The sequence below is a fragment of the Trypanosoma rangeli genome (genome assembly GCF_003719475.1).
Source record: "Trypanosoma rangeli strain AM80 chromosome Unknown Tra_15.4_contig_00091, whole genome shotgun sequence".
NCBI classification, from domain to species: Eukaryota; Euglenozoa; class Kinetoplastea; order Trypanosomatida; family Trypanosomatidae; genus Trypanosoma; species Trypanosoma rangeli.
In genome coordinates, this window is record NW_021705837.1 from 1 (window position 1) to 10,974 (window position 10,974).

Genomic DNA, 10,974 nt, shown 5'->3' on the forward strand with positions numbered 1-10,974 from the left:
AGCAGCCAGAGCACGGAGCTGGGCGACCTCACGGACTTGGATGCTGTGAAGAGCGTTGTTTTTATTGACAGTACTTGGCAGCAGAGCAAGGCCATTGCGCGTGACGAGCGCTTATGCAGGTTTAAACATGTTCGCATCAAATCCCAGACCTCGCTCTTTTGGCGATTTCAGAATAATGATCCTACCTACTTGGCGACGGTGGAGGCCATCTACTACTTTCTGCGGGAGTTTATTGTGAACAAGAGACAGCGCAGCGCAGAGGACTCGACACCGCCGTTGTACCGGGGGGAGGTGGACGATTTGCTCTTTTATTACATCAACCAGTACATTGCGGTGCAGCAGCGCTATAGTCACAATGCCACGATGCAGTACACGACGCGACACTTTGACGGTTATATTCTTCCTAGCAGCTGCTGGGACGAACTTGTGGCTTTCCCTCAGCTGCTGCCGGACTCTAACGCAGGCAACGCTTCTTGAGTGGCCACCGCACATGCACGTGATTTTCAGGCAGTAACGCTTGTGCAGGCATCCATTCGTGTAACTATTGTGTAAAGTGAGAACCTTCACCCTAGCGACGCTGCTTTACGCAATTCGCTTTCACCACCGCTTTTTTTTTTTTTTTCTTGACCTCTCTTCTTTCACTCTCGGACCTTGCTATGGATGACTCTTGTTCCTGTTTAGTGCACCTGTGACCATTTTTGTTTTTGTTTTTGGTGCCTTTCTCCTAATTCTTTCTTCTCACTTGCTTCCGGCACTCACCGTTTGTGCGTGCGTGTGCAGAGCCAAGGGGTCGATGCCGCCAAAGGGAAGGGCAGCCGGCGTGCGGCCAAGGGCAGCAGGGGCTGCCGAAAATGCAAAGAAGAAGAAACCGGTCGTCGCCGTGCCAGATGTCCCTCCCCCGCCGATACCGGACGGCCGGGATTTATGGATTGCGACCGACGCCCTTCAAAAGACAAAGGCGATGCGCAACTACTTTCAGTTGGAGCGGGATAGGATTATTTCTTTTTGGGAGGTGAGCAAGAAGGAGCTGGAGGAGCTCAAGACGGAGCTGCGGCAGCGCGAGGACGAAAAGGCCGAAGCCGAGGAGCGGCAAGACGTAGAAACAAAAGTGTTCAAGCAAAAAATAAGACACATGATGTACGAGCATCAGCTTCAACTTTCCGAGATGACCAGCGAGGCGGAGCGGACGTTGGCGATACGGGAGGAGGAGTATCGTCAGAAGGAAAGAAACGCTGGGAGGGAGATGCGGGATGCCAAGTTGATGCTGCAGGCGCAGGAAAATGAGCATCGTGATATGGCCTCGGCCCTTACACTCTCCCACGATAAGGAGATTGCAGACCAGAGGCTTGACTTTGAGCGCAAAAACAAGGAGATGCATCTCATGTACGAAAGGAAAATGAGGGATTTAAGGGAAAATATGGATCAACAGCGTCACGAGGAGATTGACCTAATAGAAAGGCGTAAGAGTGACCACATTGCCGAACTTCGCGAGATGCACGAGCGTACCTTTAGGGAAATGAAGGAGTATTACAGTGAGATTACGTCAAACAACCTAGAAACCATTCGCACCCTCAAGGATGAGGTGTATGCCAGGAAGCGCACGGAGGCGCACAACGAGCGGGCGATGATGGATGTAGCACAGCGGAACAAAAAACTTACGGAACCGTTGGCGAAGCTGCAGCGACAGAAGCGGGAGTTGGAGCAGGACCTTATCAACTACGCCAGCGACAGGGATAAGCTTCGGGAAATGAAGACGGAAGTGCGAGAACGCGAGCAGGAGCTGCGCACACTTTCATGGGAGCATGAGGTCCTTTCGCAGCGCTTCGTTAAGCTAGAAGAAGATCGAGATATCATTCTTAACAAGTATAACAATATGTTACAGGAAATTCAGCAAAAGGCGATCTTTCGGCGGGTGCTTATTCAAAATAAATTAGAACTTGTGGAGTCACAGCTGGAGGGACGCGATGCTCGTCTCGCAGAGTTACTTAAAAGAGCTAACATAGACCCTGAAGGCATAAGCGAAATCGAACATAGAGTACATGACCTCTCCTTGGAGAAGGACACTATGATTAGCGACCTCCAGCACCTCATTGCACAGTTGGCTGCGCGGAAGCAGGTGATGCTGTCCACGTATGAGGCGTACTTGAGGGGAAACGGCATGTCTGGCGTGGGTGGGTAGCGCACTGCAGCTTCCACACAAGAATGTAAAGGCGGGCTGCCTTACGGCCCTTCAATGTATCTTGTTGTTTTGTTTGTTGTTTTATTTTTGTTTTTGCTCTACTGTGTCTTTCTCACGGCTCTCGCCTCCTGCCAAGATAACTGTGGAAGGCACCTGCGCATTGGTGGCAATGGGATTGTGTGTGACTCTGCGTGGGAAACCGAGGCGGTGCCAAGGATTGCTGCACCGTGGAGACCCTTCTGATGGTTTCTCTCCATTGCTTGCTGCCTCACCCACGTGCTTGCTTCGGTGCTGCTACTGCTGTTTTTGTGGAATTGTATTGGAGAACAATGCCTGTGTACGACGTGGCTGCCAGGAAGAAGCGTCCTGCGGTCGTCAAGCCAAACATCACACCAAAGGGGGTAGCTGCGAAAACTGAAGCAAAGAGTAAAGCTAAAGTAGTCTTTAATAATAAAAATCAAACTAATACGGAAGATGAAAAACCTGCGGCGGTTGAGTTCAGTGAGCCGGCGCAGTGGGTGGAGCGGATGGCATTGACATCGACAAAGTCGTTGCCAGCGGACCTCAACGCCGACGATGATCCGAAGCGGGAGGAGGTCTTTATCCAGCAGGCCCTGTTGTCCGTTTCACGTGGCCTTTCCCTCCTGGAAAAGGCTGATGTGCCGTGGAAGCGTCCCGCTGACTACTACGCGGAGATGTTTAAGGACGACGTGCAGATGAGTCGTATTGCGGCGGCAATTGAAACTTTCAAGACCCGCATTGAGGCCCAGGCCCACCGGCGTGCCATGAAGGACCAGAAGAAGTACGGTAAGGAGGTCCAGGCGGAGGTGCTGCGCCAGCGGGCCAAATATAAGCGGGATATGGGAGAACGCCTCACGGAGTGGCGGCGCAAGCGGAAGGGTAACGAAGAGCTGCGCGATATCCTGGACGACGGTGATGCCACCGGCGGCGGCGGAAGTGGAGGTGCTGCTCAGCGGGCAAGAACGCCAAAGCAGAAGGGCTTGCGCCCTGGAGGCGGTGGCGGTGCGAAAAAACGCCCTGGGAAGAACGCCCGTCGCAGGCGGTAAACGGAAGACGGAAGGCTGGTGTGTGTGTGTGTGTCTGTGTGTGGGGAGGCGGAGGAGGAAGAGCTCGCACCCCATCATCCTTCCGAGTCTGTCGCTTAATGTCTCGGTCAAGAGAAGTGTCACTCATGTTATGGTGCGGCAATGCACTGCCATCACCGTTGCCGCTCCTTTTTTTTTTATTTTAACACCAGTTTTTCTTCAACCCAAAAAATAATAATAATAACAAATAAAATATTACAAATAAATTCAGAAAACAGACATCGCAGAATTAAATCGCAACAAGCGCATTAGTAATGTCCTCCCGTTGGCTCCCAGACTTTGTTCTTAAACGTGATCAAGAGAGCACAAGCTACAGCTCCACTCGCGGGCAGGCTTTCTAATCCGTTTGACTTGGTTACCGAGGACGCGTGCATCATATCGTTGGAGCGAACGTGCCGCCACACGGCCAGGGTGCTCGCTGTCCGAGAGCGGATACATAAAAAGTTTCGTGGATTTGTTGATAATGTGGCGTCGGAGTTTGTTCTCAAATCTTCACTAACACAGATGGGCGTCAACGCCGAGAACATTGAAGTTGCGCTCGACCGGCATGCGTTGCGGGCCGAGATTCGTATGGATTTGGTCGCCTTGTCACCCCTTGCCGTGCTCATGCTAGATTACGTCGCTAAGGGCGCATATATTGGAAAACTTTTCGCGGTGGAGCAAGTTCGGAGGGTGCGGAACGTAAGCTACATCAACCGCCTCTTGAGCGCCGTGGACCAGGCGGGTAACCTTCTCCTCAATTACGGTGATTCCGCTGAGCCAAATTGGGAGCTAAAAGTCATGGATGGCCGGGTGGTCGCGTTTCTACCCATTCTTGAGGGCACCTTTGCCTATAACGGCGAGGTGCATGGTCTTCTTCCGACCATTGGAACCGCATTAAATACGCGGACGCGGTATAAAGAATTGCTGCGCCTTCACCAGGAGTTTCGCCCGAACCACACACGCGTGGCGACGTCAGGGGGAATTCTACTTGTGCGTGGATTTGCGCTGCATCTTCGGACGTTATTTGGCCGTGTGGTGGATGAATTTCTTCCTCCTGGCCTGAAGTCGATGAGTTCACGCGTCATTGAGCCTGACTCGACCTCCAGCCACAAGTTACGGGAACGCACGTTCGTCTTCCACGGGGATTCTACTGTGGAACTTACGCATGTTCCCATTGAATTTTACACCCTGGAGTCGTACCGCGAGCATGTACCTTTTTCGCTGCGCAAAACGCTTTCATTCCGGTGCGCATGTAAAGCGGATATTCTTTCCGTCTTTAAAACGGCACCCGGGGGAAATGAGTGCTGTTGCACGTACATCTGTAAAGGGGGTCAATTTAATGAGTTGACCTCTGAGGACTGGGTCACAGCCGACCCCAAGTTGCTACCGTACGTTGGCTACGACGACCCCGGCCGCCAGCAGGAGCTTGCGCAGCAAGCAGTATATCAGGAATGCGAATACAGCATTCTTTCTGCCATTGCAGCAGGGGATATTACAAGCGATGGCGTCCTCTTGACCCGCTATTTCCCATCTCCGTGTTTAAAGTCCTTGATTTTGTCTTGCACTGTCGGAAGGAAAGTGCGGGCAATCTTTTTTACAAAGGCTTCACGGCATCACGGAGAGTTCTTTAGCCAAGAGGACAGTGGCCTTCTTTGTGACCTCAACACTTTTGGAATCGCCGTCTTCTACGTGGATGAGGCGCATGATGGCATTTATCAATTTATCCGGCGCCAGGACCGCGATTCTGGCGTCTTTGTGCCAGTGGAGAGACGACAGGAGTATCTGCTTGCTACCTTTTTTGGTGTTTACGGCTCCAATTTAGTGGCGGGCGACTTTGAGGCCGAGCTGGGGTTCCTCCTGAACGGCATTTTGCAGCTAAGGCACTACTGCAACCATCCCCTTCTAAACCCGAATAAGACGCTTGCGCTTGTCACGGGTGGTGGTCCTGGCGCGATGGAGGTGGGCAATCGGGTCGCCAAGTCGCTTGGCATCTTGTCTTGCGGCCTGTTTGTTGACTTTGGCGCCCTATCTCACAGGCCCGGGGCGACAATTAACGAGCAGAAGCGGAACCCGTACGTTGACGCCTTCATGACGTACCGTTCGAACAAGCTGGTGGAGCGTCAATCAGACTTTAACTTGGACTTCCCTATATTTTTGACTGGAGGCATTGGCACAGATTTCGAGTACGCCCTTGAGGAGGTTCGTCGGAAGGTTGGGTCCGTCCCCCCGAACCCCATCCTTCTCTTTGGAACGTTGAATGAATACACGAATAAGATTACCGGACGCTATCGGGAAAACCTGAGAGCCGGAACGATCAAGGGATCAGAGTGGATTTGCTCTATACCGTGGCTTGTGACAACGGGGGCAGAGGCATGGGAAGTTTACCGACGCTTTTTTAATGGCCAGCTTCTCGTGGGCCCGGATGCCCCCCTTAATGATCGTGGTTTTGTTTTGGCTTCAGAGTATTTTGTGAAACACTCCATGTAGACCCACCGTGTTGGTATATATATGTATATAATATACATGCATATATACATATGTGCTGTGAGCTAACACAGCTGATTCTTTGTTGATGTCTACATTTCGCCCGGCTAAACTATTTTCGCTGAATGGGATGAAGCGCGCCAATACATATATATATATATATTATGTGTATATATAATATATATGTGGAATAAATTAAAAAAAAAAAAACAGATACATATTTATTTTTTTTATGTATTACTTGCTTTTTTCAGTGTTTTTTTTTTCTTTGTTGGGGTGGGCAAATGCGCAGTTGTTCCACCAAAGTGCTACTTCTCCTTGATTCCTTTGTGTGTTTGTGTGTGTGTATTTGTAATGTTCCTCATGACTTTATACCTTTTTTTTTTGGTATTGCTCCTCCTTTTCTCGTTTTTTTTTTTTTCGGTTAACAACGTTTTTGGGAAAATGTAGACGATGAGTTGTTTACCTAACACTCTTTTTCATTGGAACACTTTAATTTTTTGCGTTTCCCTCGGCCTCGCTGTGGTATGTGACATGTGTATGGCCTGTGCGTGAGCCGTGGGAAAGAGAAGAAAATGCTTTCAGCTGCACTCCCACATCACCTACCGCTGCCCCTCGTTAGGCTTACCTCGCTGCGGATTCCTTGCGCCGTTGGGGAGGGGTGTGGGAGGCGGGTCTCAAACGGGGCAGCCCCTCCGTAAGTAACACGTGTACAGAACGTTTTGCAACTCACATATGTACCGCTTTTAAAAAGAGGCTGCACCGACTGTTGCTACGTTGGCCAGCTTTATGTGTGAAGTGCCTCCCGTTCTGTGCTTGCCTCCGGGCCTGCGTCGCTGCACTCACGAGCGGCGGCGCTCGAGGGGGACATCTTGGCTTCCACCCGCCTCCCATTTCACCCCCGTTGTTTTTGGTTCTTTAGCCTCGTGCCTCGCACTTTACCCCTTCTGCAGCTCGCCGACGTGTCCCACCGCTTTGGCGGAAAATGAAACACTTTCGTGGATGGCTCGCTGTGTGCCTCGTGTCGGTGGCCCTCTTTATGCTGGTCGACATCCCGGTTCAGCAATGAAATCTGCGCGGCCGCACCATTTTTATGGCCGTCATGACCTCCGTGGTGTGGATCGTCTACCTCATGCTGCTCTGCGTCTTTCTGCACGGGTCACTGCGGCGCAGCACGGAGGTATATCGAAGAGGATTCGTCTGTTGCCGCAGCGCGATCAATGGCGGCGTCTTCCTTTGGTTCAAGGAGCAGCACAACCTAAAGGTGACCCTCGCCAGTCTGAGAGGTGAAACGGAAAGCATGGAGCAACTCCTCTTGTACCGTTGGCCAAGCACCCACGTGGGCCGTAACTCGCCGACGCGGCAGATGCTCATGGACGCTGCAACGACGCCCGTGGCAGGCTGCCTGGAATCAGTTTCGCCCAACGGTGCTTTGTGAGGCGAGTGCGCGGCGGCGGCGGCGGCGTGGGTAGTTGTTGCGGCGGGTCAGTGCCCTCCTTCTCCCTTTTTTTTTCCCTTTCCATCGCATCGCCTGCCGCTGAACATAGAAGCAAAGAAAACAAAGTCCACATTTGTTTGTTTGCTGCCTCTTTTCCCGCTTCTTCGGCGTTGTTGCCTCGGCGCAGGCAGCTGTGCTCTGCCTGTTGCCGGCTTGCCTTCTCGCCGCTATTGTTGTGGCTCCCTCCCTACTCTCCTCTTTATCTTTTTGGTCTCTCCGCTGTGTGATTTGCCGGGCGCCCCGCAGCGGTGACGGGGCAAGTAAAAGGAAGCAGCAACGGACGGAAATAGCCCGAAGAAGCAGGTAGGTGAGAGATAGGCAAAACAACAACAATAAAGACACACACACACACAAAAAGAAAAAGAAAAAATAAAATAAAAGCGAATGCGCCACAACATGCAGATTGTTCTCCTGGGTGTCGCCCTGACACTCTGGGGTTGTGCGCTGCACGTCCACGCTTTCGCCTTCGACCTGGCGGCCACGAAGCGCCGGTGTTTCGTGGAGGAGGTGCCAAGCAGCACGGAGCTGCGCATTTCTTTTGCAGCGCTGCCAGGGTACGCACAATTTCTGGACGTCGTCGTGACGGGGCCAGGGGACCATGTGTACTACACGGCTACCGCACAGGATCGTGGCAACTTTCATGAACTAATCGCAGGGGGAGGGGACTTCACAGTATGCTTTTACTCCCGGCTGGCGCACGGGGTAAGGTACACCGAGGGAATGAAGCGCAGCATTAGCGTGGATATTCGTACGGGAAGCGAAAGCAACGATTACTCGAAGTTGGCCACCAAGGAGAAACTCCGGCCCATTGAGGTCGAGCTGCGTGTGCTGGAGGACGCAGTGCGCTCCATTCACTCCGAATATCTGTACTACAAGGAAAAGGAGGCAGAGATGCGCAACGCAAACGAGGCAATGACGCTCAAGGTGGCGTGGTTCACCGGCATCATCATCCTTATTTTTGTTCTCTTCTCCTTGTGGGAGCTGCGTCACCTGAAGTCGTACTTCCGTAAGAAGCGTCTGATTGATTGAGACACGATGAAGCGAAGTTGCGCGCGTAACGAGGACAAAGTGTGGTGGAGTGCATGGGTGGGTGGAACCTGTGAGTGCGGGCAACCCGTTCAGTAGAGGCAACACCAATCGCGGCGGTGGCTGCTCCTTTTTCCACGTTACCTTCTTGGTTCGGTGAGCATTGAAACAGCGATACCTAAGAAGCTGCAGATGAGAAAAAAAAAGCAAAAGGAGGTAACAACAAAGGAAGGAGAACGTCATACTTGTGTTTGCCGCTTCTGCTGCTGCTTCTTTGCAGGCCGCCTGTGGTGGTGGCGGTGGTGCCCACGTTTCTCGTCTGCCTTTTGCATCTACGTTTGATTTGTCGTGCGTGCGCTGCCTCTCACGGCAGGGATTCTCTTTTTTTTTGTATAATAGCTCTCTATACATTTTTTTTCTTTTTTCTTTTTTTCTTTGTGCTGCGTTGCTGCCAGCTAACAGGTTCGTGGACACGTGCCTGCTGACACCACAGTACACATTGGCTTAACGCGGAGCCACTTCACCTGGTTGCATGCATTTGCGCTCAGGACCGTTATCTTCGCCTTTGTCTGTGAGTGGAACCGGCACAACTGAAGATGACAGGCATACTTGGCCCAGAAGCAGTCAAGGAACTTGCCACAATTCGGCGTATCGCGAAGGCACTGGAAGACGTGATGCTTTCTCCGCATGCATCCGTTAGCCCTGGCGACGGTGCCATTACGCTGTCGCAGGAGTCATCAGAAGAGACTGCGATTGTTCTACGTGGTGTCGGGACGAAGCTGGCCGCCGCTGCTGAGGGGCTTGCCACCGCTATTGAGACTCAAATGGCTGAGTTTTTTAACTACATGAGAGAGAAGGAGACCTTGTCTGTCGTCGCGATGTTGCGCGCACGCAGCGTGGTGCCAGAGGGCTTTAAACTGATGAGTCATGAGGAGGTGTGTGCGGCACGCCCCACGGCCTTCTCTTGCAACGATGATACCTCTGAGCCGTCGGGGGGTGGCGTTTTGCAAACCACCAAGTCGTTGCATAGTCAGCGGTCTCAGATGCGTGTGGCGGCTTCATCGTTGCAGACGTGCTTGTTCCTGATGCTGGAGGCGCTTCTTACACGCGTCCATGCCACTCGCGCGGCGGTGTACCTTGAAAACCTTCCTGAGAATTCCCACGTACTCAGCCGCGTGGCGCAGATCCACGCAGACGGCAGGCTGCCCCTCGAGGTCAGCTACGCCAGCAGTAGCATGATTGTTACCGCTGTGCGGTGTGGTATGGCCATAAACTTCAACAACACCGGTATGCCCCCCAACAACAACGACAATGACTTCCCCCACCACATTGAAAGAAATGTGCGTCGCCCTTTGCCGGTTCAAAACGGCATCATTGTGCCCATCGGTAACTACGGATGTGTCTTCGTGGCCGATAAGGTGACCGGGGTGCCGCCGCCTTTTACCTCGTTCGACGAGTACCAGGTCTGGGCCCTTGCCAGTCTTTGCGAGGGCATCTTTTCACGGTACTCGCGGGACGTTTTTGTGACGGTGCCGTGGAGTCCAGCTGTGGGAACACTGCGTCAGTGCACCTGCCTTCCGCCCCTCCCCAGGCCGCCTCGAGACTCCACACAACCAAAGGCAGCTGTGACCGCTGCCGTGACTGCGCCCTCTTTGGACGCGCTGCAATCCATGCCGAAGAGGCTGGCCGTGCTTCGAGCCTCCACCAACAAGGTGAGCATCATTGGGGACTCCAAAGGCATACCGCGGACACACTTGACGTTTGAAGGCCTTTTCCTGGAGGCGGCTGAGTACGTCAGAAACATTGAGGATCTTTGGCACAAGTCGGTGGATGAGGTAAATCAACTACAAATTTCCCTGAGAGAACAGACCCGCAATCTGGATGCCAAGACGCATCAAATCCTTGGGCTAGAGCGGGAGGTGCGCCGCTTGAACGGGCGACTTCTCCGTCTTCAGGAAACAACTGCTACCCCAATCCGCCGAAATGTAACTTAGCTTTTTTTTTTTTTACTAAATATAGTGCCCTGAACTTATCCCGCGTCCTTTTTGCCCCTTTCTCCTTTCCCGCAGCGCATCATCTTATGCTTACACGTCGTTTAGATCATTTTTTAAAATTTGTTTTATTCTAATATATATATTTTTCCTTGATGTCATGCTTCCTCAACTTTGTTCTTTGCGCCTCTCCAGGAACTTTCTTTGACAGCATGCCATTCGTGAAGGTTGTGAAGAACAAGGCGTACTTCAAGCGCTTTCAGGTGAAGTACCGCCGTCGCCGCGAGGGCAAGACGGACTACCAGGCGCGGCGCCAGATGGTGCTACAGGACAAGACCAAGTTTGGGACGCCTAAGTACCGCCTGGTGGTGCGCATCACGAACCGCGACATCATTGCGCAGATTGTGCTCGCAAAGGTTGTGGGCGACGAGGTTGTGATGGCGGCGTACTCGCACGAGCTCCCGCAGTTCGGGATCGAGCACGGCCTGACGAACTACGCGGCGGCGTACGCGACTGGCCTGCTGGTTGCGCGGCGCATGCTGACGAAGCTAGGCCTTGCGGGCAAGTTTGAGGGCGTGAAGGAGACGGACGGGTCCTACTCGGCCGTGCGCACGAAATCCGACGATCAGGGCGACGACGAGACGCGCTTCCCTTTCAAGGCGATCCTTGACGTCGGTCTTGCCCGCACGACGACCGGTGCCCGTGTGT

The 10,974-nt window shown here is 52.7% G+C and overlaps 8 protein-coding genes across 8 annotated transcripts in view, besides 10 other annotated features; all 8 read left to right on the forward strand.

Moving 5' to 3' along the window:
• On the forward strand, window positions 1-477 carry TraAM80_03473 (DTW domain-containing protein; the record flags this gene model as incomplete). The annotated part of the gene is made up of 1 exon (XM_029380443.1): window positions 1-477. A coding segment is annotated over one exon (477 nt), but the record flags the coding sequence as incomplete, so codon positions are not given.
• Window positions 478-793: 316 nt separating this feature from the next.
• TraAM80_03474 (trypanin-like protein) lies at window positions 794-2,179 on the forward strand (the record flags this gene model as incomplete). Its single annotated transcript, XM_029380444.1, has 1 exon — window positions 794-2,179. The coding sequence occupies one exon, from the start codon at window positions 794-796 to the stop codon at window positions 2,177-2,179; it is 1,386 nt and encodes a 461-aa protein (XP_029239636.1).
• Window positions 2,180-2,243: 64 nt separating this feature from the next.
• Window positions 2,244-2,273: a microsatellite.
• A 235-nt stretch (window positions 2,274-2,508) lies between these two features.
• On the forward strand, window positions 2,509-3,246 carry TraAM80_03475 (rRNA processing protein; the record flags this gene model as incomplete). Its single annotated transcript, XM_029380445.1, has 1 exon — window positions 2,509-3,246. One exon carries the CDS (start codon window positions 2,509-2,511, stop codon window positions 3,244-3,246), a length of 738 nt encoding a protein of 245 aa, XP_029239637.1.
• An 18-nt stretch (window positions 3,247-3,264) lies between these two features.
• Window positions 3,265-3,289: a microsatellite.
• A 163-nt stretch (window positions 3,290-3,452) lies between these two features.
• Window positions 3,453-3,490: a microsatellite.
• A 299-nt stretch (window positions 3,491-3,789) lies between these two features.
• TraAM80_03476 (uncharacterized protein) lies at window positions 3,790-5,754 on the forward strand (the record flags this gene model as incomplete). The annotated part of the gene is made up of 1 exon (XM_029380446.1): window positions 3,790-5,754. The coding sequence occupies one exon, from the start codon at window positions 3,790-3,792 to the stop codon at window positions 5,752-5,754; it is 1,965 nt and encodes a 654-aa protein (XP_029239638.1).
• Window positions 5,755-5,768: 14 nt separating this feature from the next.
• Window positions 5,769-5,806: a microsatellite.
• An 88-nt stretch (window positions 5,807-5,894) lies between these two features.
• Window positions 5,895-5,989: a microsatellite.
• Window positions 5,972-6,024: a microsatellite.
• Window positions 6,025-6,079: 55 nt separating this feature from the next.
• Window positions 6,080-6,104: a microsatellite.
• A 740-nt stretch (window positions 6,105-6,844) lies between these two features.
• TraAM80_03477 (uncharacterized protein) lies at window positions 6,845-7,189 on the forward strand (the record flags this gene model as incomplete). The annotated part of the gene is made up of 1 exon (XM_029380447.1): window positions 6,845-7,189. One exon carries the CDS (start codon window positions 6,845-6,847, stop codon window positions 7,187-7,189), a length of 345 nt encoding a protein of 114 aa, XP_029239639.1.
• A 9-nt stretch (window positions 7,190-7,198) lies between these two features.
• Window positions 7,199-7,216: a microsatellite.
• Window positions 7,217-7,569: 353 nt separating this feature from the next.
• Window positions 7,570-7,629: a sequence feature (A-rich).
• A 4-nt stretch (window positions 7,630-7,633) lies between these two features.
• Window positions 7,634-8,278, forward strand: TraAM80_03478 (COP-coated vesicle membrane protein gp25L precursor; the record flags this gene model as incomplete). Its single annotated transcript, XM_029380448.1, has 1 exon — window positions 7,634-8,278. The coding sequence occupies one exon, from the start codon at window positions 7,634-7,636 to the stop codon at window positions 8,276-8,278; it is 645 nt and encodes a 214-aa protein (XP_029239640.1).
• A 407-nt stretch (window positions 8,279-8,685) lies between these two features.
• Window positions 8,686-8,712: a microsatellite.
• Window positions 8,713-8,871: 159 nt separating this feature from the next.
• TraAM80_03479 (uncharacterized protein) lies at window positions 8,872-10,269 on the forward strand (the record flags this gene model as incomplete). Its single annotated transcript, XM_029380449.1, has 1 exon — window positions 8,872-10,269. One exon carries the CDS (start codon window positions 8,872-8,874, stop codon window positions 10,267-10,269), a length of 1,398 nt encoding a protein of 465 aa, XP_029239641.1.
• Window positions 10,270-10,421: 152 nt separating this feature from the next.
• The window catches only part of TraAM80_03480 (60S ribosomal protein L5), a gene marked incomplete at both ends in the record, with an annotated part of 1,773 nt that continues 1,220 nt past the window's right edge, over window positions 10,422-10,974 (forward strand). Inside the window, one exon of the mRNA XM_029380450.1 lies at window positions 10,422-10,974. This exon is cut by the window's right edge and continues 1,220 nt beyond it. Coding sequence (XP_029239642.1) covers window positions 10,422-10,974 — 553 coding nt within the window.